A 26297-nucleotide genomic window follows, 5' to 3' on the forward strand; every position below is an offset into this window, starting at 1 on the left:
GAGCAAGCAAGATATTCCAATAAAACATGTGGCAAGTAGAAACGTTAAGAATCCTATTCGAGCAGAAAAGTTTTAGATCGTACAGGATTTCGGGAATATAATCTGGAAACTTTACGTGCCAACTTTAGCTCTTATCCGCATTTAACCCATATCGTAAAGTCACATGTAAGTTTTATATCCGAATCATGCTATCGAAGCAAGACAATTCACGATCGCGATGCGCAATCATTAATTATCAAGCGACAGTTAGTTAGAAACTAAAAAAAAAAGGCAACGCGCTATTTAATAGGTAATTATTATAATATTTGATAGATTCTGCAAAAATTAATTGCTTTCGCATTTTATCTCGTAAACTACGAGGCAAAACGGGAATGTAGCGGCGCGGTATAGCAAAAGTGGGTGGTTAGAAAAAGTAAAACGAGAGGCAACAGGACGCCTGGTCTACTGGCTTCATAATGAAGTTTAAATATTGTTCCGACAGAGATTGCCTCTTCTGCCGTGTCTGTTGCCTTCTACCGCTTCTTTCGTCACCTTAAGCAAGTTAATATCTGAGATTAGCATTATTTTATTATTTCTTTCCAAGTTACTCGTAGCTCGTCTATTATTGCTCGATATCTTCCTTCCTATAAGAATGCTCAACATAGTTGCACGAGTCCCTTATAACTTTTTAACTATTTTCAGTTCCCTTGCAGTTAAATGGAAGCGTAAGTTTTTAATTCAAATACAATATTAAGAACAGCAGGACTTTACTACAGCGTAATACTCAGAGTAAAGTTCGTTTGCTGACAGCGTCGCTGCTATTATTGCTCGTACAGCAAAAGTTCTCATAGCTTCGTCTTAGAACAGTATTTCATTGTAAGCGCAATAACTTAACACCTTTAAGAAAAGAGAGAAAGTCTTTCTTAAAGCGTAACCAGTACTTTCTCAATACTTTTATCCAGAAAAATCCTTTCCGTTCCCAATAAAATATAGCTTACGCAACTCGTATGTGGAAGAAAAATTGCAGGTTACATGAACAATTCTGCCGTTGCTGTTTTTGTATAATATACACATAAATATAGAATTCAATAACGACAACTCTCGATAAATCCGATTTGTCGATACGACAGGTTCGCGCTTGTCGATGAAAAATACGTGAAAAGAGGAATATGAAGACAATCTAATGCCGCGAACGGTTTGTAACGTAAGTCATGTCGTCCCACCGCGGTTTATTATAATGAGGCCACAGGGTAGCTTTACAAGGGTCTCTGGCACCAAGCCTGGCGATATAACTACTTCTCGTTTCAAGCCGTGCACCTCGTATCTCTTTTCTCGTTGCTTAACTACAGCTGGTATATACACACATACACGCACATTTATGCATACAATATACATGGTGAGAAACGAGAGAAAAGACAATTATCTTCAGCTAGTGCCATTTGTTTCAGCGACGTGGCGGAGAAAATTTTTCATATTATCCTTCTCTTGTTTCTAGCATTTCTCTCATATTCGTAAGAATTGGCAGAATTTTCAAAACCAACAAATCTTTTAAAGCGAAATGAAGAATATGATTAACAAGTTAAATCATAAATTGAGATAGATACTACGTGATGTTTGAAAGTATGTAAAAGAATTGATCCCCAATATAATATGAAACGATAAACATCGTACGAATATTGCATTATAAATGAAAGTATTTTTATAAAAACAAAGGCATAACACATTAATAACAAAATTGTTATTCAACAATAATGTATTCTGATAATTATTGTTTGATTTTCTTCATGCCACTTATTTAACTCGTTAATTTTTTATTATTTATAAACATCCATTTAATAACAACATGAATCAATAATCAAATCAAAATATACTAATTATTTAAGAGTAAAATATTATTGTGTATAATACATCGTATATATAGCTCACGCAATAATTAACTCTAGAATATCACACCGGCGTCGTTTTGTATATATATTCCAGCGAGAATTTTAATTTATCTCCTAATTTAGCAGATGAAGGAATCGACTCGAGACACCGACCATAATTAGCTGGCGTCAGAACGCTATTAGCTTCTGAACACTACAGACGTAAAGTGGAAATGGAGTATGTTTATATACCAGTCTGACATTTGTGTATACTTTTTATTCGAATACCGCCATACGAAACACTTTTTTTCATCGACATAAAGAATGGACTGAGCATCGCAATAGACAGACGGGCGTTCGCTATAGAAAGAGAGGTATTACAGTTGCGTTTGCACGAGCTGCAACGTTCCTGTGTGTGAAGATCACAAGACCTAAGTATTAATAGATAAATATTTTTACAATTTTTTTACAACAAAATGAAAAAGATTGATTGTCTTTATTCATATTGTACCTTTTCTTAAATTACCGTTTTTTTTTATTTGTCAAAATAATTATACTTTTAAACAATTCCCAAAATCCATTTTATTCCGTTTTCTAAATCTATCTTTTACCTTCCCAAAACTGTTCGGTTTTTAAAATTCGTTAAAAATTGACAAATATAGATTTTTTAAAAGAATTAATTTTTACGATTTTTTTCAAACTTCATTTTGTTTAAAGTAATTTTCAATGTGTTTAATGTTAATTAATATTACTGTGAGTTATATTATCGTCACAAAAAAACAAAGTTCACATAGTATAATATTGATTTCAGTCCATCTGCTCAATGCAAAACACTTGGTAAGGAATGGAGTACATTTATATCCCAGTATGACTTTGAGGTACAAAAAATAAGTTTACCGTTCTAGAATTAAATATCTTAAATATATATTAAATAATTTAAATTCTGAACTTTTCTAATCTCTTCCTTTTCTCTTTAGTTTGTTGATATAAATTTTGAATATGTTCGGCATAAGTTTACTCGACAGTTTAACGTGCTGTTAGCGTAACGTAACACGATATGATAGTAAGTCCCAACGTTTACTCTTCATCGAGGTACAATAGACAATGTAGGATCGATAGATACGACAATCGGGAGATCGTCATCAAATACGAGCACGGGCATGTTTGCAAACATGATAGGTTTGCCCGCGTAAAAATCGCGCTTTCTAGCGCTTTTATTCTCTTTAAACCTGCAAAACACGATAGACATGAATAAAACCGAATTGCAACTCTTCGTCAATAGCAGTATTCGTATCGCGACGAATGAATTCTCCTTCCTGTACCGTGACGTTCTCGCGTGTCAAATAATCATCGCGCACGATATCGCAGTTATCGTATACGCGCGCGTAACTGTACAGCTTTCGTTCGTTACGAAAAGTTTCGGGAAATTTTTCGCCGACGATCGTGACGGCGTATAATGCATATTCACGCCACATCGGACCTATGCGATTTCGAACGAGCCCGATGTGTGGCATGTTAATTAAAGTTCGAATTTAACTTTCGGCACGTACGTATCACTGCCAAAAGTATTGCAGTAACTCCACGTCATGATCTGTAAATGTGCGCCTAGATTTCAGAAGATGAGATACAGAAGAAAAACGGGAAAAGGATGGGGGAGGGGGAGGAGGAGACAGGGCAGGATTGAATCATCGTCGTGAAGCTCCCCCTATGAGTATCAAATCGACATTGCATGTACGTATGTGTGCTCCGTCGCGTCGTTTGCACGTGCACGAGAATACGCTGTACGCATAATAGCTAGTGAACACTTGAGTCATAAGATCGCCGTGGACACTTGCCAAGGTAATATCAAACTTTAAGCTCCGCCCCGGGCCCATCCGCCCAACCACGCAAGTGCACCACGCTGTGCACGGAGCACATACATCGCACACGCAGGCAGACACGTAGACGATCGCGGTGGTAAGCCTCGTTATCACGCACGTCCACGTGTGAGCCGATATGCCACGGCTTAGCTCCTTTATACCCCCTTGACCGGCCGGCAACTCCCTTCAACGACATGATCCTGGTTATGGATTGCCCCGAGACAAATTAACGACCGGCGCCACGAGTAAGCGCCCACTGTTGCTTGAATGGCGTAATTTTGCCATCTAAACAAAATATCGTCTCTCAAAATAGTCTACTTGATAAGCCGAATAATAGGAGAAAAGATATAAAGAAAGACTTATAATCTTCAATTTCCTTCTTAGCTAAATTACAAACAATGACAATTATGCATTACATATATCTCATCTCTTGCATATTTCACGTAAAAGTACGTGAGTGAATCAAATATAAATCGGAATTTTTTTTACGCATCGTGAACCGAGATAAGCGTGGCTTCAAAACGTTGTAAGTAGAGATGCCTGGAGAGGATTTACACTTTTCTAGTCAGTAGCACGATGTCAGAGGAAGAAATCCGTTGCGTAATGGATTATTATCAAATTTTCAAGTTTATCACGACAGTGGGCGTAAAACCGTCCAAAATTTCGAAAAGATTTCAAGCTAAGTTTGAGGACAACATCCTTAAGAAAGTGTACAAGTGGCATTAACAATTTTTGGGAAGACGAAAAACAGTTGAAAACGAAGGACGTTTGCATTGTTCACCGCCATCTCGATGGTGATCGTCGATTAACGGTTGCTGAAATTATTTCAGAGATCAAAATAAGCTATGACAGCGCTCGCATATCGTCAGAGAAGACACGAATTTCCAATTCGAGACGTTATCCTGCTTCACGACAACGTCCGGCCCCATACAGCTCTCCAAACTTGAGAGAATTGAGAAAAAATTGAGAACTACATCTTGATTACATCTAGAACACCCTCCCTATAGTCCGGATCTATCGCTCTGTGATTATCATTTGTTTAAACCACTAAAAGAAACTTGAAGGACAGAAATTTAACGACAACGTTGCTGTTGAAGCGTTCGTGCGCAATTGGCTAAAGTCACAACTGCCTTCATTTTACGGAATCATAAAAACTACCTATTTGCTGAGAAAAATGTGTTTCCAAGTTCGGGAAATTATGTAGAAAAATAACTTTGTGTGTTTGTATTCTTATAATGCTTCAATAAATTGAAAAAAATTCTAGTTTACATTTGATTCATCCATGTATATAGCGAAACCACATTTAGTATACGTAATTAAATTTCAGGATATAACGGGCGAATCATACAAACCACTCACGCGAGAGATCTCAACTCTGTCGCAAATCTTAGAAAATGATAACTGACACGAATTGTTATCCCCTTGTTGCATTGAGTACTACGTGTACTGACGTAACAACATACAATTTCCTCATTGATAAGATCTTAACAAAGGGTGCTTTAGTAAAGAGTGACGCAGGTACTCCTCAACTAGTTGCCTCACGAAGAAGTCGACCTTGCTCGTTGGAAACGGGCACAAATAAAATTGGAGGGAAGATTCGTCCCGCTCAAGGAGACGCGTGATTACGATAATTCGATCAAGGATCTTCGTCCTGTCGTTGAAACACTAGCCGTCACCGCCGTCGACGGTCGTCAACGAAGAAAGAGACTTATAAAGGATAGTTTGTTTATTCCAGTCACAATGTGAGTCACTGCCAACCCTCCGTTCCTTCGACGCTGCACCCGACGACGACGTAGTGACGCTAATGCATATTCAATGTTACGCCCATGCCCGGAATTTCTAACGGTAACTCTACCGAAGCGAGTCTCCTCGAAGAACGATGTCTCGCACTTATCGATTTATTCAAGAGTATTCATTAGTATGAAGTGTACGTAAGTTTGTTGCGCATGTATATTGATGAATAGCTTTCGTCGTAGTCGATCACAGATTTATGGATAAAAAACTTAGGATTGACACTTTTGGTGCGATTACAAGGCACAAAATTTGTTAGTTTCAGAGATTTCTTTTGTTTGGACTTAATTAACACAGACTGATTACTAAATAGGTCAACAAACTTTGCGAGTGTATTCGTTCAGCAACTCGTCGGAGCCGACTTTTCTTTGGCAAAAATTTAATTAGATGCCACTTTTTCACAACTTCTTAAGCTTCGATATTAAATATCTTGGTAATTAAATTTCAAATTAAAACTCTGTTGAAATAAATTATACTTGCATTCAAATAAAAAAAATAAGCTTCTGTTTTATTTATTTTCTCTCACCCTTAATAATCACGAGAGAGAAGTATTTTTGAGCCTTCATAAATTCTATTGATCTTTTCTAACAGAAAATCGACTCTAAATTATTATAAACTATATACTTGCAAAGCTTTTTTGATCTATTTTAATTCTACACAGTATATATGTAATTGCATAAAAATACAAAACTTCACATTTATTACGTAAACCATTTGTAAACAATATAAATAGCAATTATTATATATTTTGATTATTTCAACGCATCTAAATCTTAGCCGAAGAATTTGTTGTGTAAAACTATGTAATATAAGTAAAGTTTTATTGTCGTTATTATTATTATTATTATTATTATTATTATTATTATTATTATTATTAATATTCGTGCTTTATTTCAACAATATTGCCGTCTTCAATAGAGAAATTCTTTGTATTTTTCTCGATCGTATTATGGCTGCATATAGAAGTTGTATAAAAGGGTTCTTTTAGTGAGTGTTCTCACATATGTGTTCGCATACACATAGAATCACGTTTGTACGCGTTTATTTATTATTTCTTGACAGATGATGTAAGTACCGTGTAAGCGCAATTCAGCAGGTATGATAAGCGCTTCATACAAGTCCATTCTGATCTTTGCATATTATACGCTCTATTCCAAATTTTTTTACACAATCTGTAAATACACTGCAGTTGCGTACTTTCATTTTTTCTCATACCTTATAATAAAAGATCGATATAAATCTGCTAAATAAAGAAAGCTGTTAGCTATATTGCGCGCCATCTAATATTTTAGATATCTAATGTAATGTTTTAGATTGAGAACACGTAATGGCGTTCTTTCTAGAACGCCGGAAAAAAGAGATACCTGTGACACATGTTATTTATGCATGTAGTCGGAGAAAGAAGAAATCAAAAATTCAACATTGTATTGTATGTAGTAATGTATACTAGTGCACAAGCAGCATTTAAAATTATTATTATTATTGTGTATCATCGATATGATGTTACGTTATTTGCAACTATATTGACGCGCAAACTATTCCTTAGCTTTTCGAGGATGACTCTCTGCACTTGAAGCAATTTCATTCGTAAGTGGCTATATCGCGTCGTATTATTCGAAACGAGCATCGTAGCTTGTCGACGAATAAATACCGAAAAATAAATAAAGAAACGACAAAGATGACGTCAACCTAAAGCCGTTCGAGCGGATGCAGTTAAGCGTTAAACCCTCAGCATGTGCCAGAAATTGACAATTTCGTCTACCATCATAAACGTCGTAACTGATCACATTACTATTCTATTTTTTTAATGCTTTTGTACTGCACATTTTTTTCTATTAATAATTCATTAATTACTAATGTTTTAAAAAGTATATAAAAAGATTTTTACAAGAATATTTAACAATCTTTAAACAACATAATACAGATATCTTTGGTGCACTTTTTAATCTAACAATTAAAGATCAAGCATGACGACTATCATTCATATAGTAATCTTGACACTATAACTAACTTAATTGTTTTTCATGAAAATTAGTATTATGGTATTATCATATACAGCTTTTTTCATTTATTTCAAAAAAGCTAAAAAGTTTAATTACATTCCACGATAATAAAATAATATTTATATCAGTTTGTAAAAAAAAAACGATTAATCCTAACTTCTTGTCTCTTTATTAATATTAATTTATCAATTTAATCTAAAACACTAAATACAAATAAATAATTTATTTATTCTTACACGTTTATGTAGCATTTAAAGATTGAATGCAAGGTATAGAATCTTAATGAAAAATCACCTGAGATTGCTCAACAGTGACCTGATCCTTGCAGCTAGTGTCCTTAGACTGAAGAGGAAACGCAGACCTTTGGCAGAAGCGTTTCTTCGCCAGCCGGCTTATGTGGTGTAGGATAACGTTCCACAATCACGCGATGGCTCTTCACCTTTTAACCCCCGGGCTAAGTACGTCTTAGTTACCGCGCAGTGAGAGCTATCCTTTTTCTTTCTTTCTCTCTTCCTCTCTCATTCTTTCTCTTTTTCTCGCTTCGTAATTCTTCGCGCTCGTACATCTTCATTCGCTTCGTCATCTCTCTTAAACATTTTAGATTTTATCACGAAGTGCACCCCCTTGCACATCCAAGACACTGTTTATAATCAACGAGCTTTCGTTGCGCCACGTAAAAGCGTGTCAGTATAAAATAAACCATCTCCTCACTTTTACTATGCTTTTTACGGACCGATGTTTCTAAAATGGAATTTTCTGGCAGGAAGAAGCAACGCGTAAAAGTTATGTATGGAAACAAAAGATTTCTTGCAATATAAAACAAATAATTAAATAATTCGTAGCAAAAGAATAAAACTAATAATAATTCGAATGCATTTTCAATCTCATTTTTTTACCGATAAATAATCTTACAAGAAAGATCCCATAAATCAGTTATCATAAAAAAATTATAAATAAAAATCCTTTTATTAGTAAGTCTAAAAAGATTAATTACGATTTTATTTAGGTTTATCTGCTGAGAAAGCATGACGTAAGATGCACAAAAAAAGAAATATCTAAACTGCATTTTATTCATAATAAAACATCAAATAGTATCACGATCACCATATAAATAATAATTATCATGTTTAATCTGTATTAAATTTAAAAACGCCAAAAGTCTTCATATAGGGGATGCTAAAGTCGTCTATTTTACAGACAAAAAGATAGTAATTTTTGTTTCGCAATATCTTTTTTTTATCGATTTGGTAATTCTTCTCCAAAATAAAAGTATACGCATTACTACCAGTCTGTGGGGTGGAGTTTCTCCCAAAAACAGAAAAAAATTGTTAATTTGCTGTCACATCCACAGACTGGTAGATGACAAGAACAAACAATGTCGAGTTTCGAAAATTAAATTTTAATGCCCAATTGAAACAAAAATGCAAAACAAAAATTTAGGTTATATACGCGTAAAAAGTAGATAAGTAGAGCAATGTAAAAAATTTTTTTTCGTTCTCGATATAAAGTTCAATTCACATACAAATATTAATATATGAACTTTAATTCTTGAAAAAATTTCCAAATCTATAAAAGAAATATATACGAAATCTAATTAATTTCATTGTGCATTTGATGTGCACAAATGACTCTACCTTATTGATCTCGATCAAGTTTGAGAGACAGTTCAGCATCCCCTTAAGTACTTTTTATCTTTTAGAAGATAAAATAATAAATAATATTATACATTTGCAATGTTATTTTACTTATTAAAAAACTTGTCTCATTTATGTACGTGTGTAAAGTAATTGTATAAAGTAATAATATAAAAGATTTATTTATCATAATAAAGCGAATTTACATTTCTACATCTTACATAATATTTTTTCTTTTACGTATAAAACATTATTGAAAATTAAATTCCTAGTATGTAAATTTTAATATCACAACGAAATAGCATTGAGCCCGAAATGAATTATTATTGTAGACCACGTTACAAAGTTCCAACTCTTCGTGGGAGGAACAGCCACTTTTCTTCCATGGTGTGTGTGTGTGTGTGAGGGGGGGGGGAGGAAGGGGTAGCGCGATGTCTCCCTCATCTATAAATTATAATATGTAAATTGTACGTAGCAGAGGGAAAGGGGGGAAGAGGCGGAGTACTCGATATGCATTTACGGTGGCAGATAGGTAGTCTGGCAATTACAGCGGCTTACTGTACATACAAATTGCGTTCTCTCTTTAGTACCATTTACCACCCTCTCTGGCACGGTCGCAGCAACTCCGTGCACTGAAATTCACCGTACCAAAAGTCGCAGTTATATGAAACCAAGCACTACCGAGGAATTACCAAAGTAAGAAGTCGCCCTGATAGTCTGGCGCACAATTTTCTTTTTTCCCACCTCCGTGCCAACCAGAGTCATTGTTTAAAGTCCTCGTGTTTGTTCTTACAGAAATATTCTTCGCATTCGAGCTGAGGAATTTCCCCACTAAACAAGCTGCAACTATTGAATAAAATATTTTCATAAAGTATTTTTATAAAAAACAAAAAGTTCATCTCTATTATAATTTTTAATGAAGTTATAAATATAATTATTTAATATTGTTACGTGTGACAATACTTTCAATTTTTATATATAATAACATATAATATTATGCAGAAAATTCAGCATAATTTATTCTAAAATTGTTAATCCTCTTTAATATGTTATAATATAATGTTATAGATTTTTATCTATGATACCATATTCTATCGATTTTGTGTATGTCATTTTGCTTTCTGTTATAATGTTGTCGTTATAATCATCAAAAAAATTTATTATTAAAGATAAAACATATTATGACGATATAAAACAATTAAAATTACAAAAAAAACTCAATATAAGATAATTGATATGCTGAAAAATAACATTTTATCGAAAATAAAGGTACTCTTTACATTAAAAAAATAGTTTTTTAGCATTAGTCACTTAGTTCGCAACTGCAACAATATACACTTCGGTCTTTCATGGTTCGAGTAACGTACATTGTTTTCGAGAGAAACAGCGAAAATCAGAATTGATCGACCGATAAATGCGTTAAACGAAAGTACGAATAAAGCTATAAAGCATAATTACATTTAGCGGCTCTAGGTACACAAGCGCATTATCTAGTTTATGAATTCCATTCTATCGTTATTATTATCTTTTTACAATACCGACATCGTGTCGTTCCATAAAATTTTACATAAAATTGTTAAACAAAATATGCTCCGTAAACTAATAGCTTTTTATTTACAAATAGAGTTTTTAACAGAGCAGAAGGTAGTATTATTTACTTAAAGTTTTCGCGATTACAAAAATTTCAAAAAAAAATAAAGAATGTAAATTGTTTGTTTATATCTTTTTCCTTTATAGAAGAAATATATATTTCTACATAAAAACAAGTTGTTTAAAAAAAACTAAGTTAAAGCGTGGCCATTACCCAACATGTTTAACCATTGGTATTTACTGTACAATTACATTGGCGCACATTACCCAGAGCCATGTGGCCGTTACGAGTAAATAACTAAAATAGACATAGAGGTACCTAGTTGAGATTCGGGTCAGCGGCGCAGGCTTGTCCCCTGCTTCTTCTCTCGGGCATCGACGAAACGTCGACGAAGGGGCGGAAGAAAGAGCAGAAGGGGTGACGGAAGGGACGCTGGACAAATTATCTGCCATCCTCGCCCTTCCCTCTCCCTCCGTCTCTCGACCGTTCTATGCGTCGTCAGGCTATCCTGCCATCCTGCGGAGGAAATCCCTCCGCGAAAACCCCGCGCCCTAATAGCCGCCCGTGGGGACGCGACGGGACTCCCGATGGACTGGACGAAATCTCGTGCATTGTGCAATCCACCATCATCCGCCCCATCTCCCCACTAAGGTCGCCCTTAACATACACGCCGGGCGGTCGTGCCCGCGAGGGGTAGGGTGCACACGCTCCTTCCAATTTGCCAGGGTTGTGCATTCGACGGGAGATCGGAAGATATTAGGGGAAGAAAATTCCTTCTCTCTTCTACTTCAATCCCCTTCCCCTTCGCCCCCTCCCCCTCACTCTCTATTATCCTATCTTTTCTTCGTCTACCTTCCAAAGCGCACAGGTGCACCGGATCTCTACACTGCGCGATCTTTCGACCCTTGTACCGTCATGAAATATGTGTACAATACATGTGCAATGGGGAGTAAAAATAGTGCTCAGTGCACATGTACTAAAAAAATTGATTGTTACATTCGTCGTACTTTTCTAGATCGTACTTTTCTAATGCACCGTATGCCTTCATATTGCACAATATTCTTTGTAAGGCAATTGTCGAAAACGACGTAATAAGAATAAAATTCAATTTATGTAAATTTAGGAATAATTAGTATTATTGTGTTTGAGGAAAACTTGCACACTGAAGAATGTTAATAAATTTCCAAAGTAATCAAACTAAGTAAATTACGTTTTGTATTGTAGTAAAAAGGAAGAAAAAGAACAAACTTCTTGCTACTGTAAGCAAACTACAAACTAAAACTGCTTTAACATACGAGTTTTTTAATTGCGAATAATTAATGGAATTTAACGGAATGTGCAGATGTAATGACTGAGACATGTAGAGCATATGTGAACGAAAGGAAAAACGAGTGTTTCTCGTGTTAGTCTTAACAAAGGCGTTTCCCTTTATAGGACAAATTAAGTCGATTTTACGAGGTATGTGTCAAGACTTTTTATAGACGGCTACTCCCGTAAACCTACTGGTCAAATGATTCTACGAGATATTGTACTCTTAACCGCGCCTTTTTTAGCGACATGTCACGTTTATTCGTAAATCGATATTAAGTATATCACACAGCATCTCTCGTATCACTGTTGAAAGTTAAGCTTTTTGATCTTATTTAATAATCTTGTTGAGAACATTACGTAAGAATATGCTAAATATATTCCCTTGTCACTATAATAATAAAACTTAATGCTTCATTAGAGGAAAGGCACCGAATTTGGAACATCACTTCGTTTTTGGATTATACTTCTTAAATAATGGTTAGAAAAACACTTTCAAAATTCTAATTTAAATTAAAAAGTATCTTCTATCAAATAATATAGTAATTTTTATAATACTGTTTCGTATTTTTTTAATAATTATTGTTTTTATGATACATGCCAAAAAGGGCATCTGACGAAATGGGCGTCTAATTTGAAACCCGTGTACGATCGAAGTATTAATGTTACATTTTATTGATTTATATCTTACCTAAATTAGTAGTTCTATAAATTCTATGTTATTCCGTTAGGTTAGGTTAGGTTCATCTAAGAAGCATTTTTTAAGGCACGCTTTTTTTGACTCTATTGTCTCTCGTGAAATCTCGCCTCGAAACGTTTAGATTATTATACATATAGGTGATATATTTAAGTTATGATCATGGCCTAGCTATATTACAGTCACGGAACAGTTATCATTACTAGACCTCTGATCTCACGGAGTGTTCCAATTTACGCACACACAGTTTTATGTTTACAACTGCACTACAAAATAAATATAAAAGAGAAAAATAAAAAAAACAGTTTTAGGAAACCACAAACATGTGAAATGATGGTAATGTTATTGATAATACACTTACTATTGTTTAAACTGTGCAATTTGAAAGAAAAAATTGTGCAAATAAAACTTTTGACGAATTCGTTTTTAGCAGATTTTACGTAGAAAAGGGCATCTACGAAATATGGGTTTTTATTTCGTTAATTAACCAAGCGAATCATGTTTTTATCGGTATTCGTACGGTGCGATGTTTAGTTTTTGATAAATAAGGGGATTCCAATTTAGGAAACTGTTCCAAATTCGATATCTTTTCTTTATACTTTAATTCACTCGATAAAGTAGAATCAAAATAAAAAGTCGTTATAATTAATTAAAGTATCAATTTCTTAATATACAAATAACAATTAAAATGTAATAAAATATAATAAATGTTAAATTTCATATAATTATATATTACTTATATGTCTCCACAAAACGAAAAATAAAACACGTAAACAATATAATTTTTTAGAATTAAGAATATTATATTGATTACTACTTCTTAAGTAAACAATCTCTTACAAAAGTGTTTACTATACAAAATTTTTCCACCGCTATAATTATTAAATTTTTAATTCTTTAGCTAAATCTGCATTTAAACGCGCAAAAAAAATATGTATCTCTTATATTAAGCCACTCTGCAATTGTGCTAAACTTATTACTGTTGAAGAGGTACATTTGCAAACGTTTCTTTGTAAAGAGATGTTTTTTTACGTTTTTTCCTAGATCTCAAGAATAAAAAAGAGGTAGCAAAAAAAGGCGCCGAAGAAAGAGCCGCCGTTGAGATCCTTAACGCGGTCGGTCGGGGCAAGTCTGCGATGATCAGCAACAGAAATCGCGGAGCGAGGAACAGTGCGGGCTCTCGCTTGAAGAAAATGTAACATGATAGCGTCTACTTGGCTACGGCTCATAAAACTACTCAGTTTATGCTGATGGTTCGCGTCTCGGAGACATTTTTATAAAAAAAAGAAAAAAAGAGTGGAAAGACCAGTAACAGCACTGACGAATGGTGTGTAGGAGGGTAAGCGTCGAACGTAAAAAGAATGCGAAAATGAGAGACCAATTGAGGATAGGATTCGATCCTGTCGAAATGATTTGGGCTCGTAGCCAAGCCTAAGCCGGCTGCAGGTGTTATTCGTGCAAAATTATTCGTTCTTACGAGCAAATCCCATTCAATTTATTACGGTGACCTACTACTGCGTGGCTCTTTGCCTCATCCCCAATCGAGAGGAAAGCACAATCCTTCAACGGCGAGTTCGCAATTTTCAAGTAGCTATTTCTATCGCAAAAATGCAAATGTTTATGTAAAAGATAACGTACGAAATACTTAGAAAGATATTCGAACAAATTGAAAACAAATTCGTCAAAACACCAATAATATCACATTATCTAAAGCATATTAATTTGATAAAAATTGTTTTTAAAAATGTTGGAAACATAGAAGAATAAATAATCCGTTAAAAAATATCTCGTGTGATGTTATCAAGTGTTATCGATATCTTTGCAATTGTTTTAGCGCGAAAATGTAGCGATGTAATTATAATCAAGACAGCAAAAGTAATACAATTTTTCTTCAGATATGTACTCGTTACATTCTTTTTGGTGGACAAAATTTACATTTCAATAAATTTATAATGTGGTACTTAATCGCGGTGTAGGTACAGGAATCGAAATACAAAAGCCGCGTACCGACGCGCCAGATAGGAAACAACTAAGAGGATTAGTAACTAAATGTTTGGGTGGCGGTAAACTGAAATAAATATAGTAGAACTTGCGAGAGTGCCGTAGGTTAAATGTAATTACACAACACTAAGTACTGCGTAATTACCAGTGACAAAGAAGAAAAAAAAAAGGGTACCCAGAGCGAGCTCTGGAATTTGTTTCGATTCTGATACCTCACAACGATTTCGACTCTTCCTAAAATGTGATCAGCGGCATAGATTCGGCCCAAATTGCAAGAAATAGCGAAAAGGATACAAAATACGAGAGTAAGCCGTTAAAAGTTGAAGACGCGTTAGCGCCAAACTGTTTCGACATAATGGCCAAAGTTCCCGCCGTCCCGTCTCATTTTCGTCGTACCCCTTTATTATTTTATATTTCGCGGCATCGCGCGCGCCAGTTGGAGATAACAGAAATTATACCTGCGTTTAAAAGTGGAACAACTGTTAGAGACGTCGCGAAACTTTAATACTACGACCGATGCCGGGCCGATTTCATCTTCGCGAGAATCCAGACCTTTCACCTTCGAGTCTAATTCCCCGCGAGTCTGCGCGTGTGTTTGACTCTTCCGACGGTGTAGACGGAGTCACGCAAACATTTACACTCGATAATAGGATATATCGATTTAAGTTCGACATGAAAAATATTTCTTCTCGTAGTTTTACAAAAAGAAACTAAAACAATCTGAAAAGAAGTATTTGATAATAGTATCGAAACTAGAGTTTTCAATCTTGAGACGATTTGGTAATCTCAGGGTTTCGGTATTTTTTATACTCAATCTCGGAATCATGAACTAGCCTCCGGATCATGTAAACAAAGATTTTTTTTAATAAAAAATCTATTTAAATTGCTTTATTAACCGGTTCACTGATAATAACGAATATACGCGTGGAAAAAAGTGCCATGACCGGTAATGCTGCATACATGCACACTATGAATATTTCTTTCAATTTTCAACGGATTTGCATAAAACTTGGTACCCCTATGCAACAAGAAAACTTTCATATAAAATATATAATTATTAGCTCTCACCAGCACAAAATGTTAATTTCGGCCCATCAGTGAACCGGTTAAAGACAAATAAATATTAATTGACATTCTTCTTAAAATATCTGTAATATCTAAACTATCAATAAAAATGTTTTAAATAAAAATTAAAGTTAAACAAAAAGTAAAATCCGACATAAAATAAAATAAAATTTAACATTTATTATCTTTTTTGTATAGAAATAAATATTAAAAATTATAAATAAAAATCAGTAAAGATACTTTATACATTTTTAAACATAATTAAAACAAAAAAAATATTTTTAACACTTGACTGACAATTAAAAAATAAGATGTTTAACCAAAACAAAAATAACTTTTAATAAATAAGATTTTTATGTTGTAATTTTTATTTTATATTATAATACTTTAACAAACTATATGTACATAAATAAAAGAAAATGTAATCCTCAAAATAAAAATGAGAAAAATAATTTTTATTAAAGATATCATTAAATTGATAAAAATAAAATAACGTAATTATAAGTAAAAAATAAAGCTTCTGAAACTCAGCCTTGTGGAACGATTGAACATAATTGATTAAATCCATAAGTAAAAACCAATTGATAACCAAACTTCGTTTCAAAACTCATCGAAAAAAAGTATTACTTACAACATTTTAGTAACCGATTAAATTGTACATTGACAAAAAAAACACATTTCGACATTAACATGCGTTTACAGTATTCCTATACCAAACGCAAGAGCAATATGCAATGAAAACTCTTTTTGAAAAAGTTATTGAAATAAATTTTTTATAAAGATAAATCCCATATAAATAAAAAATATTACATTAAATTTTACAATCCCGAAATTTTCGAGATTTGTGGTATTGAATTCCAAGTATTTTCAAGATTGCAAATTTGGCCAGAATCCCGAGATTCCGGGGACCAGAATCTCGGGATTGGAAACCCTAATCGAAACCTTTCTTATTATTTTTATATGTTAGCTTTTTCGAGCTCAAAGTTTGGAGATAAGTATCACATGAACATGGAAATTGCACGCAGTAATTCATTCACGACTATCGTATGAAAGCAGATCTCTCATTTATGTTTGAAAGAACGGTTCCTACAGAAAAATACTGTGAGAAATATTTGCGATATATTTTTTAAAATTACGCGCATACATTGTTAAGTCCATTTTAAGTGAAATGAATAAAAATGATCCACGTTCAGCACCCTTGAAAGTTTAATTCGCGGAAGCCTCTTTCTTTTCCATTACGCGCAACATGGAAATATTCTTCCATAAAGATTTTCACATTTAAATAAGAAATTCCCCCTCGTTTCACACGCCACTCACGAATCACCTCGGAAGTATGGAGCTGCGCGTACAGATTATATGGACTGAAATACGTGCGTGGGGGTTACTCCTTCAGACGGCTCGGCACATCAACGGCGAGCCGACGTGCGCCCGCGAGTAAATACGAAAAGCCCTGTGATATTCGCGCAAACGGCAGCGGGGGGCTGTCACGCATTAGCGAGACGTTTCTTCGCATGCGTCATCTGGGTACGAGGTGTACCTTGCAATTGCGGATTAACGGAGACCGGACGTCCGCGGGGCCGGACGTTTCATCGTGCGCGCTTCTACCATCCCTCCATGTCGCGGCCGACTTGTTACAAGCACGTACAAGCGTGCGTTTCCTCGAGCGTCCGACAAACACGCACGGATACACCGTCGCGTCGCGGCGCGCGGCACGTACGCGCGTACGTACGTACGTACGTACGTAACGCAACGCGCAATCCGCCCGCTACACGCACGTATAACCGTATATAATATAGTGGATCCGCAGCGCCCGTAATGTAATCACGGGTGACACAATTAATCACTGGACCATCCAACCCCGCCAGGCCATTAGCGATTGCGACACACTCAGGCTTCCGTTGATAGGCAGATATGCGTTTCGCATACTCGCGCATACGCACCGTACGCACGCACGCGCGCGCGCACGCATCCACACACGCGTGTACGAAAAGGATCGGAAAGTACTATGGGCAAGAGCGAGAGGGAGATCGACGCTCGTTAGGATCTTTCCCTCTCCCTCCCCTTCCCCCTCCCCTCTCCCCCTTTCTCTCTCGCCGATTTTCCGCGTGGCTCATGCGCGTGATTAATTGGTGCCATTGTGTTTCGCTAGATTATTATACGGTATAGCGGTGGATCCCATCGATCCGCGCTGGCGATTGATTGGTTCCGGTGTCGCGAAATCTATTTCATAGATGCGTCAACTAACTACGAGTTCGATACATACTAACGAGGCGCAATCTTCCCTTCCCCTCCCCGTTCGCTTTAATTAGAAACCACTTGCCATCATTCGAGGTTTGCAAAGCTCTCAAAGATTTGACAAATTTGTATCAATGTTTAAAAAAGATACTTTACACTCTGTAAAATGTAAAAGAAAGAAGGGAGTTATGAAACAATCATTTTGTTTTATTTAAATAACTCAGTAAATATTTATATGGCGTAATTCTTGTCGGTATAAGTTTGTTACCTACAGAATTCTACTAAACATGTTAATATAAGCAAAAGTTGTTCCGATATATATTTAACAAATACAATTAATAATTTACTGAAGGGGAAAAAAATTGCAGTTATGGCATCTGTAGAGAGATATGAAATACTACCAACAAATGTTCTCAAAATTATTTTTATTTATAAAAAATAAAAAATTAACGCTCTCTTTGGCGGATCTTGCACATCAAAAAAGTCTCAGTATCTTGTATAGTGTCACACAAAAGTATATATTAAAAGTATATATCAAAAATATATGTAAAAAAATCTTTGGTTCTTATAACTTTGCATTTTGTAAAAGTATTGTAAAAGTATCATAACAAATAATATTAATAAAAGTATAACCTAATTTCGTGCAAGGCAATTATGAAACTCAAGACATTTGCAAGTAGCTCATAACCCTGAACGCAGGCAATATAATTTTACACGTCAAATGCATGCACACTTTACATCAATTATGTCATTCACAAAAGCCGTATTCAAATCCTTCAAATTACACACTAAAGTTAAAAAATTAATACCCAACATATTTCTCAAAATAATGTAAAGAATATATACTTATAAAACTTTCGACTACTTGCAATACTGAAATGCAGCTTTTACGACAACATAATAAACACTAATGACAAATGTTATAACGTTTAAACAAAATATAAAAAAGTAATTTGGACAGTTAAAGACCGCAAAATTCAACACAAAGTATACGAGTTATCGTGAATTCCACAGCTCCACATCTAACCGCCTTCTCTCTTTCACATAAATACATAGTACATGGAAGATTAATATTTGTATCACGTTATTACGGAAAAAATTTATAAAAAATATAATAATTAACGCATTAATATTTATACGCATATTCTTTAAAAAAGATACAAATGTATCGCTATTTTTTGTATCTGCTACAAAAATTTTAGATGTCAGGTATAAAATTTATAAATTCTGTTTCTATCAGTTAAAATGTTAAATTGATTAAGTGCAATACATAAACATATCACAGTATTTGCTAATCATTTATTTACCTCAGCTAATTTTTACACACATAATAATTTTTGTTAAAGTTGCACGATTATTTTTTGAGTGAGGATATCAAGTTTGTTCTAATTATAAGCAATGTCAAGATAGCTTTTGCTTATATTGTTAAAGAAAAATGACTTTTTCAGTAAATATCACTGGTTAATAATATTTTATTAAATTATTTTTAAAAAATAAATATTTTTTTACTAATTTGGGTGCAGTGAATATGAATTTGGCTTTAAAAATACTAAATTGGATCTGGATTTTTTAAATAAACGACGAGGTCATACGTACAAAAAACGCATTTTTGATCATTTTTTTAATATCTGCTGAAAAATAGAGAGCTTTTAAATCCTTCCAATTGGGATAAAAAGAAAGCTTAAACCTTGCTCTTTTAAGCTATATAGATCAAAATAAGCTACTCAGTGAGTTTTTTTTTATACAGTGAAAAAAATATAATATATCCAATAAGATATGTAGTTGCGAGCTGCCAACTACAGATATACTCAATACAATAATATATGCTGAACAAATTTGATATTTTTATTTTCAAAGCATTTTGATAAAAAAAAAACTTTCGAAATGAGATGTAATTGATTCAGCCAAAAAAAAAAAAAAATAAAGATCGGAAAGAATAATGCACGCAGCCAGGACAATATATGTATAGCGGAATCAGCGCTTGTATAAAAAATTGTTGCCACGTCTTCCAAATTAACCTAATATTTTAATATATAGCCTAAAACGGCGAGATTTAGACCTTTATTTCATTATAATTAGAAAGTTCTAGGACCTCCCATTGTTTTTTTACAGGATTAAAAATAGTCTAGAATGCGTTTTTTTTTCATCTTTGACCCGTTTTAAAAACTATAGTTAATTCACTATTTTTGTTTTCAGATTTGCATTTGAAAAAAAACAATAGAAACCATTCGACTGATCTTCTTTTTGTTCCCCAGTGTTATCATCTTAAATTTCCAATTAAGCTTTCAATTATATGCAAATATATAAAAGTGTCTCTTTATTCATGCTTATGTTCCAAGACTTCGATCGTAAGTCGAGAATAGCAGTATACATTAAGTGCACCAAACTGCCGTTATGTATACACATCGTTTATACTTTATATAAACCCTGACATATTATTTTAAATAAAACATCATTCATCTGAAAAAATGTTTATTTCTAAAAATAATTATATTTTTATTGTAAAAATGATAGAACCCAAAACTGTTTTTAAAAATTGTAATTCTTGATATAATATTGTATTATATTAAATGTAAAATAAGTAATTTATCTTAAACATTTATTTATTTCAAGTAATTAGAAAATAAAACTACCATATAACCACGCATGCCAATCGTAAGTCCAAAAATTCGTAAGTTGAAATAATCGACTTATAATAATAGGTAACAAAATTTCTATATATAAAATTTAAAAAAAAATGATATGGTAAAACAAAGGTAAATTCTATATTTAAAATTATCATTAAAAGTTGTAAACTATTCTTAATATTTATCTAAAATTTTTATAGGTATTAAACATCTGTTTGTTAACATAAAACATGATTTAACAATTTTGCAATCCTTGTGACAAAACTTTTCTATTGATTTTCCGTCACTCAATTCTTTCCTTTCAATAATAGAGAAACACGTGTTACCTTGCGTTATGCAATTTCAACGCAATATATGTAAAGCCATTCAAGCCTGTAATGTACGTAAAAGGCATTGCTGTCAAATTGCACTTGTAGCTAAAAGACTAGGAAGAGGATGCGTGATTTTAAAGGACAAGTGTAACAATAATATTACGAATTAGAATGTCAATGAAACGCCAGTAAAAGGATTGCAAAAAGTTGGTCAAAAAATAATTTCACCAGTATAAATACTTTATGTACATAAAGTATTATCTAAAAATTCTTTATTCATCTAATTTCAACATAATCTCAAATAAATATCTCAATTTATCAAAAACAATTTTTTTTAACTTCAGCAATTTTCACTTTTAATTAAATAACAAATTGTATCACATGCGTTTCTGATAAACGTGATATTCGATGAGTACCCCACTTTGCGTTACATTAAAAAAAAAATAGTAACGTAAAACCAACAAGGGAAACATGCAATTCACGCGTGACTATAAAATAAAGTTGAATTATATACATGACCATTGATTGACGCAATTTAAAACTTTTCAGTTAACTCGCACACAATATGATAACTTATTACTCACAAATTACATGATGAGTTTGTGAGTAAATTAACATGTAACTGAATAGTATTTATTTAACAATAGGCTAAACTTTAAACATATAAATTATTGAATAATTAAATTTAATAGCACACGTATTACAACATAAAATACAACATAAATACCGATTTTATTGCATGAATTATTGCAAAACAAACCATTTTATTTTTCACACTCTAATAACATAACTAGAATGCTATAAAAACTCAATATTCTGAAATATTTAAGAATAAACAAACCGCAATATTATATAGATTTTTTGTTGCACTGGATTGCATACATGGAATTTGCTAAAGCATCTAGAAATTTATATACAGATATAAAAATATTTTTTTGTTATATATGCATCATAAATTATTCTTTTCGTGTCACTTTCTTGTGTTTAAAGTCGCCGATTTCCATACGATAGTTTTTTCATACAAGTAACTCATTATTACACAGTTTTCGTCCTGAACGCACAGTTTTGGCGTAAATCATGCAAAAAAACTTCCCACCATGACTTTTTCTGCACAACTTTCATCTCCTAATCTTGGCTAACTTGTTAATTCTTGTCACTAAAGGACCACTTTCAATGCACTTGTAACAAAAAATACAGTGTGTTTAATACGTGCGGATCAGCTTTTCCTACTCGTGCAGGTAAACGCACTCGCTTTCAACTCATACATCCACTCCCCACACTCGTGATAAAAAATCCAACTTTCCGCCCTTGTTAAATAATAGGTCTGTTCTTTTTGACTGTACTAGTGCAATAAGTTAAAATTTAAAAAAAGTTGTCTTAATTATTGCAGTCTAGCAGTGCAATAAAAAAACAGGTCAAATGTACTGTTGTCAAACCAATAAAATAATTATAAAGGATCAAGTATAATAAACAATGTTGCAAAATATTTTGATATTCTAACAATCAAATTGAGCATCTTATAGCTATTTGGTAGTCTAACAATAGTAAGTTATGTAACAAAAACGTAAAGTCGTCCTTTCGTGCACGAGTGCGGGGAGTGGACGAACGAGCCGTAGGGAAATGCATTCACCTGTACGAGTACAAAAGGCCATTACGCTCGTGTGACATATCGTATTTTTTATTACCCGTGCGTCAATGTGTGGTCCCTTGAATGTTTTAAATTTTCGCAAATTGACAAGTTAGCCAAGGTTAGGTTAGGTTAGGTTAGGTTCGCGAAAGCGACAAGGCATCGGTCAATTTTGCGAGACTTACCATATGCGTATCGCGAGATGACACGCGCATGCGAGTTAAAATGATCGAACGTGCTGAAAACGTCGTAATGGAATGTTTTTCGCCACGGTTTTCATGCCATCTATTAGAGGACAAGAAGTGTGCAATAATGTTAAAGTGCTAAAATCGGCGACTTTACTCGCAAAAAAATAACACGAAAGGGCCCACTTTCGACGCACGTGTAACAAAAAAATATTTAAAAAAGATCTGTGTTCAGCTAAATTTTTAGATACTTTAATAAAACTATTCTTTGCGTGTGTGCGCGCGCGCGCGCGCGCGCGCGCGTGTGTGTGTGTGTGTGTGTGTGTGTGTGTGTGTGTGTGTGTGTAGAATTTTTCTTCTAATTTTTACTAAATTTCAAAAACATATCTTTATCTCCCTTTAAATACAAAGAATGTTACTTAAAGAGAGGTCAGCTTTTGTTCAATTATAAAAAACACCTTCTATCTTCTTTTGGAGAACAAAAACCTCTAAAAAATAATAATAAATAATTTTAAAAAACAGGTGCCTTTTCAGAATAAAGATTGGACAAGAGATTTATAATTCCTTCCCACTGCAATTATAATAAAACCAGTTTAGAAAGCCTACTCAAACCTGTGAAGTAATAAAACAAATAATATCATAATTATTATTTAAAATTAATGTATATTTTATAAAAGAAATATTTTATTTTCTCATATCCCATTTAAAATGCAACAATCTTACATATAAAATATTTTATATGTATAAAAAGTTTACAATGTTCGGATAAATCGCTTATAACTTATTTTAATCGATTTTCAGTATTGGAAATTCGTACCTTTTATCCTCCATGCAGCGTTGAGATGAAGAGCACTCTGTCCCGCGGGCATAGTTTATAATCGCCTTCACCCTGAAATTATATTTCTATACCTCTGATCAATCGAGCGAAATATGATTAAAACCCAACATGAAATTGCGTGACAAAAAACAAATATATATACATATAACAAAATATTTAAAAAATAATTATTAAATAATTATTAAGAAAATTGTATTTCATGTATATCAATGTATTCCTTAATAAATTTAAAATCGACAACAAAGTTTGCCTCAATCAAAATTTAATTGTATACAATTGTTTATCACACGTTTCATATTATGTTTTAAATAAATATTTGAAACAAATAAGTGTCAAGCGATATAATTTTCAGTCATTTATTTTATTTCGTTTCTAAATTTAAAACTTATGTAAAAACTTTACTAAAAATTAAAAACTAGAAATTTTAATAAAGTTTATTCGAAATTATTAAAATTTCGCTATTTACAACCCCAAAATTTAAGTATGAAAATCATTATAGCCCTTCAAAGCATTTATAATTTTTAAATAATTACTCAATACTCTGAAAAATCAAGGAAAAATCTAAATTAATCAAAGAATCTGTAGATAAAAATTCAATGAATTTGATATGCCTTAAGTACGTATCTGCTATCAAATGAAAACAGACTTTGATTCTTTACGAAAATTTCATCTTTAACTTCGTGTTCGTACCTTTCAACGTTCTTTAACTATCGATAGCAAGGATATCCATTACATCAACATGCAAGATTCGAAAAAGTTTGGCTAGACTTTCACGAGCGCAACCGTATTATAATATATTTATAAAAAGAAAGGGAAGGTAAAGGAAGCGGGTGAAAAGGAAAGCGGACGACACGTATATAGTGTATATGCGCCTTAAGAAGAGGAGCGAGCCGAGCGAAAAGACGCGGAAACGCAAAAGCCGAAGCCGCGCGGAGAAGCACCAGGAGCCAAGGAACGGCGGTATTATCATAATAATGGCCAGAGCCATCATCTTTTCCCTCGTTCCAACGGCACCCCCGACGCTGCAACATCTTCCCGCTTCTCGAGCGTTACTACGGCGAGAACCGCGCCTCTTTCCTCCTAATAGCCGCGGCGTGTACATTTACAAATTTAAAATGATAATTCTCTCTGTGGGTGTGGCAAACCGAGGTCATTTGCGCCCTTTCAACGTCCGGAGTCGCTCAGTTATCCCGTACCCTGTCTACCCGCGCGCGAGCAACAACGGCGCGGGCGGCGGCGGCGGCGCCGCGCGCGACGGTAGCCGACAGGCCGATTATGCCGTTTGTAAAAACCGGTCACGGGGTATCCCGTTTGTCAGACGCCAGAAACAGCCGTGCGTCACTGCGAGAGTTGGCGACGCGGGAAAAGAAATATCGCGCGACGAGGGGTATCGTCCGCCGGCCTCCGCCACATTTTTCCCTCCTCTCTCTCTCTCTCCCTCTCTCTCTCTCTCTCTCTCTCTCTCTCTCTCTCTCTCTCTCTCTCTCTCTCTCTCTCTCTCTCTCTCTCTTTCTCTCCCCTCGCGTTTCAGATTAATATTTTAAACCGTCGCTTAGCAATCTTATGGTACTTGCAAACCGACTTTGTGATTTTGTTTAGCCTAAAGTGCACAAACGAGGCTTTTAACATGTTCCCTGCTGCGTTGGATATTTGTATTCCGTTCAGATTGTTTGATTTATTTTCGTTCTTAAATGTAAGAATATCATAAAATATTTCAAAATCATGTATTAATGTTTACATGTTATGCAGTTATTGTAGGAACGTTGTTAATAATAATAAATTTGCAATTTTACTTAATATTACATATATTATAAATAAAGTTATTGATTTCAATTAAAAGTTAACTCATGCAGCCTGAACGAAAAATTACTAAAAAATAATTCAATAAGAAACGTACCCAAATCTCGAATGGGCTTCATTCATAATTTGCTTTTAAGCTTTCTTTTAATAATCTTCGGGCTAATTTTACCCTAACTTGAAATATTTGAAATAATTCTTTTCTATTTATGCGATACTTTTCCAAAACTCATCATTATAAAATGTATTCTAAATATATTCTATAATGTGCTGTGAGTGCGCAAGAGAAAGATGATCTCGAGATTGGCATAAAAAATTATGCAGAAAATAAATATTGAAATAGGTCAATGATTACATGGAAAACTTATATAAATATTGTAAAAATTTCAACAACTGTTATACAAAAAAAAAATCGGTTTTCTCGAATAATTAAATTCGTATTTAAATACACATTCTCTCTGTTACGTTAATAAATTTTTAATAATTCTATATAGGAAGGTCTGAGAATATAAATCTCATATTTAAAGAATTCATTCGCCGAACATGGTGCATTAACTTCTCATATCATTGTGACGACTCAAGAATCGCGTAGTTAAGTAATCCATTCAATCCTTTTCGAATTTAAATCCGTCTGCCATTCTCGTTGCGCATTTAAATCTATATTTAAAAGATGTTCCTCAAGAATAAAGTTTTAATAATTCCAATATATTTTTAAGACATTAAAACATAAAAAAATTATCTAGACATAAAATTTAATGAAAGAATAAAGATCAAATATGTAAATTAATCTTCTATAAATATTAAAGTAAAGATTTAAGAATTTTACAACTATCACAATACTTTAATAGATAATAAATAAATAATTTTAAATGTATTTATTGCAC

At 33.7% G+C, this 26297-nt stretch overlaps 1 protein-coding gene across 6 annotated transcripts in view; it reads right to left on the minus strand.

Moving 5' to 3' along the window:
- The window catches only part of LOC105834456 (ubiquitin-related modifier 1), a 45869-nt gene that overhangs the window by 13991 nt on the left and 5581 nt on the right, over window positions 1-26297 (minus strand). For 2 of the 6 annotated variants that reach the window (XM_012676947.3, XM_012676950.3), the window contains exon 4: window positions 23596-23667. In XM_012676947.3, the coding sequence (XP_012532401.1) occupies window positions 23599-23667 (69 nt within the window). In that variant the 3' untranslated portion in view covers window positions 23596-23598. Of the gene's footprint in view, window positions 1-23128; window positions 23391-23440; window positions 23668-26297 lie in introns of those variants that run through there. The other 4 variants (XM_012676951.3, XM_036294075.1, XM_012676949.3 and 1 more) reach the window with 3 other exon arrangements.

This window comes from Monomorium pharaonis, chromosome 11 (assembly GCF_013373865.1).
Source record: "Monomorium pharaonis isolate MP-MQ-018 chromosome 11, ASM1337386v2, whole genome shotgun sequence".
NCBI classification, from domain to species: Eukaryota; Metazoa; Arthropoda; class Insecta; order Hymenoptera; family Formicidae; genus Monomorium; species Monomorium pharaonis.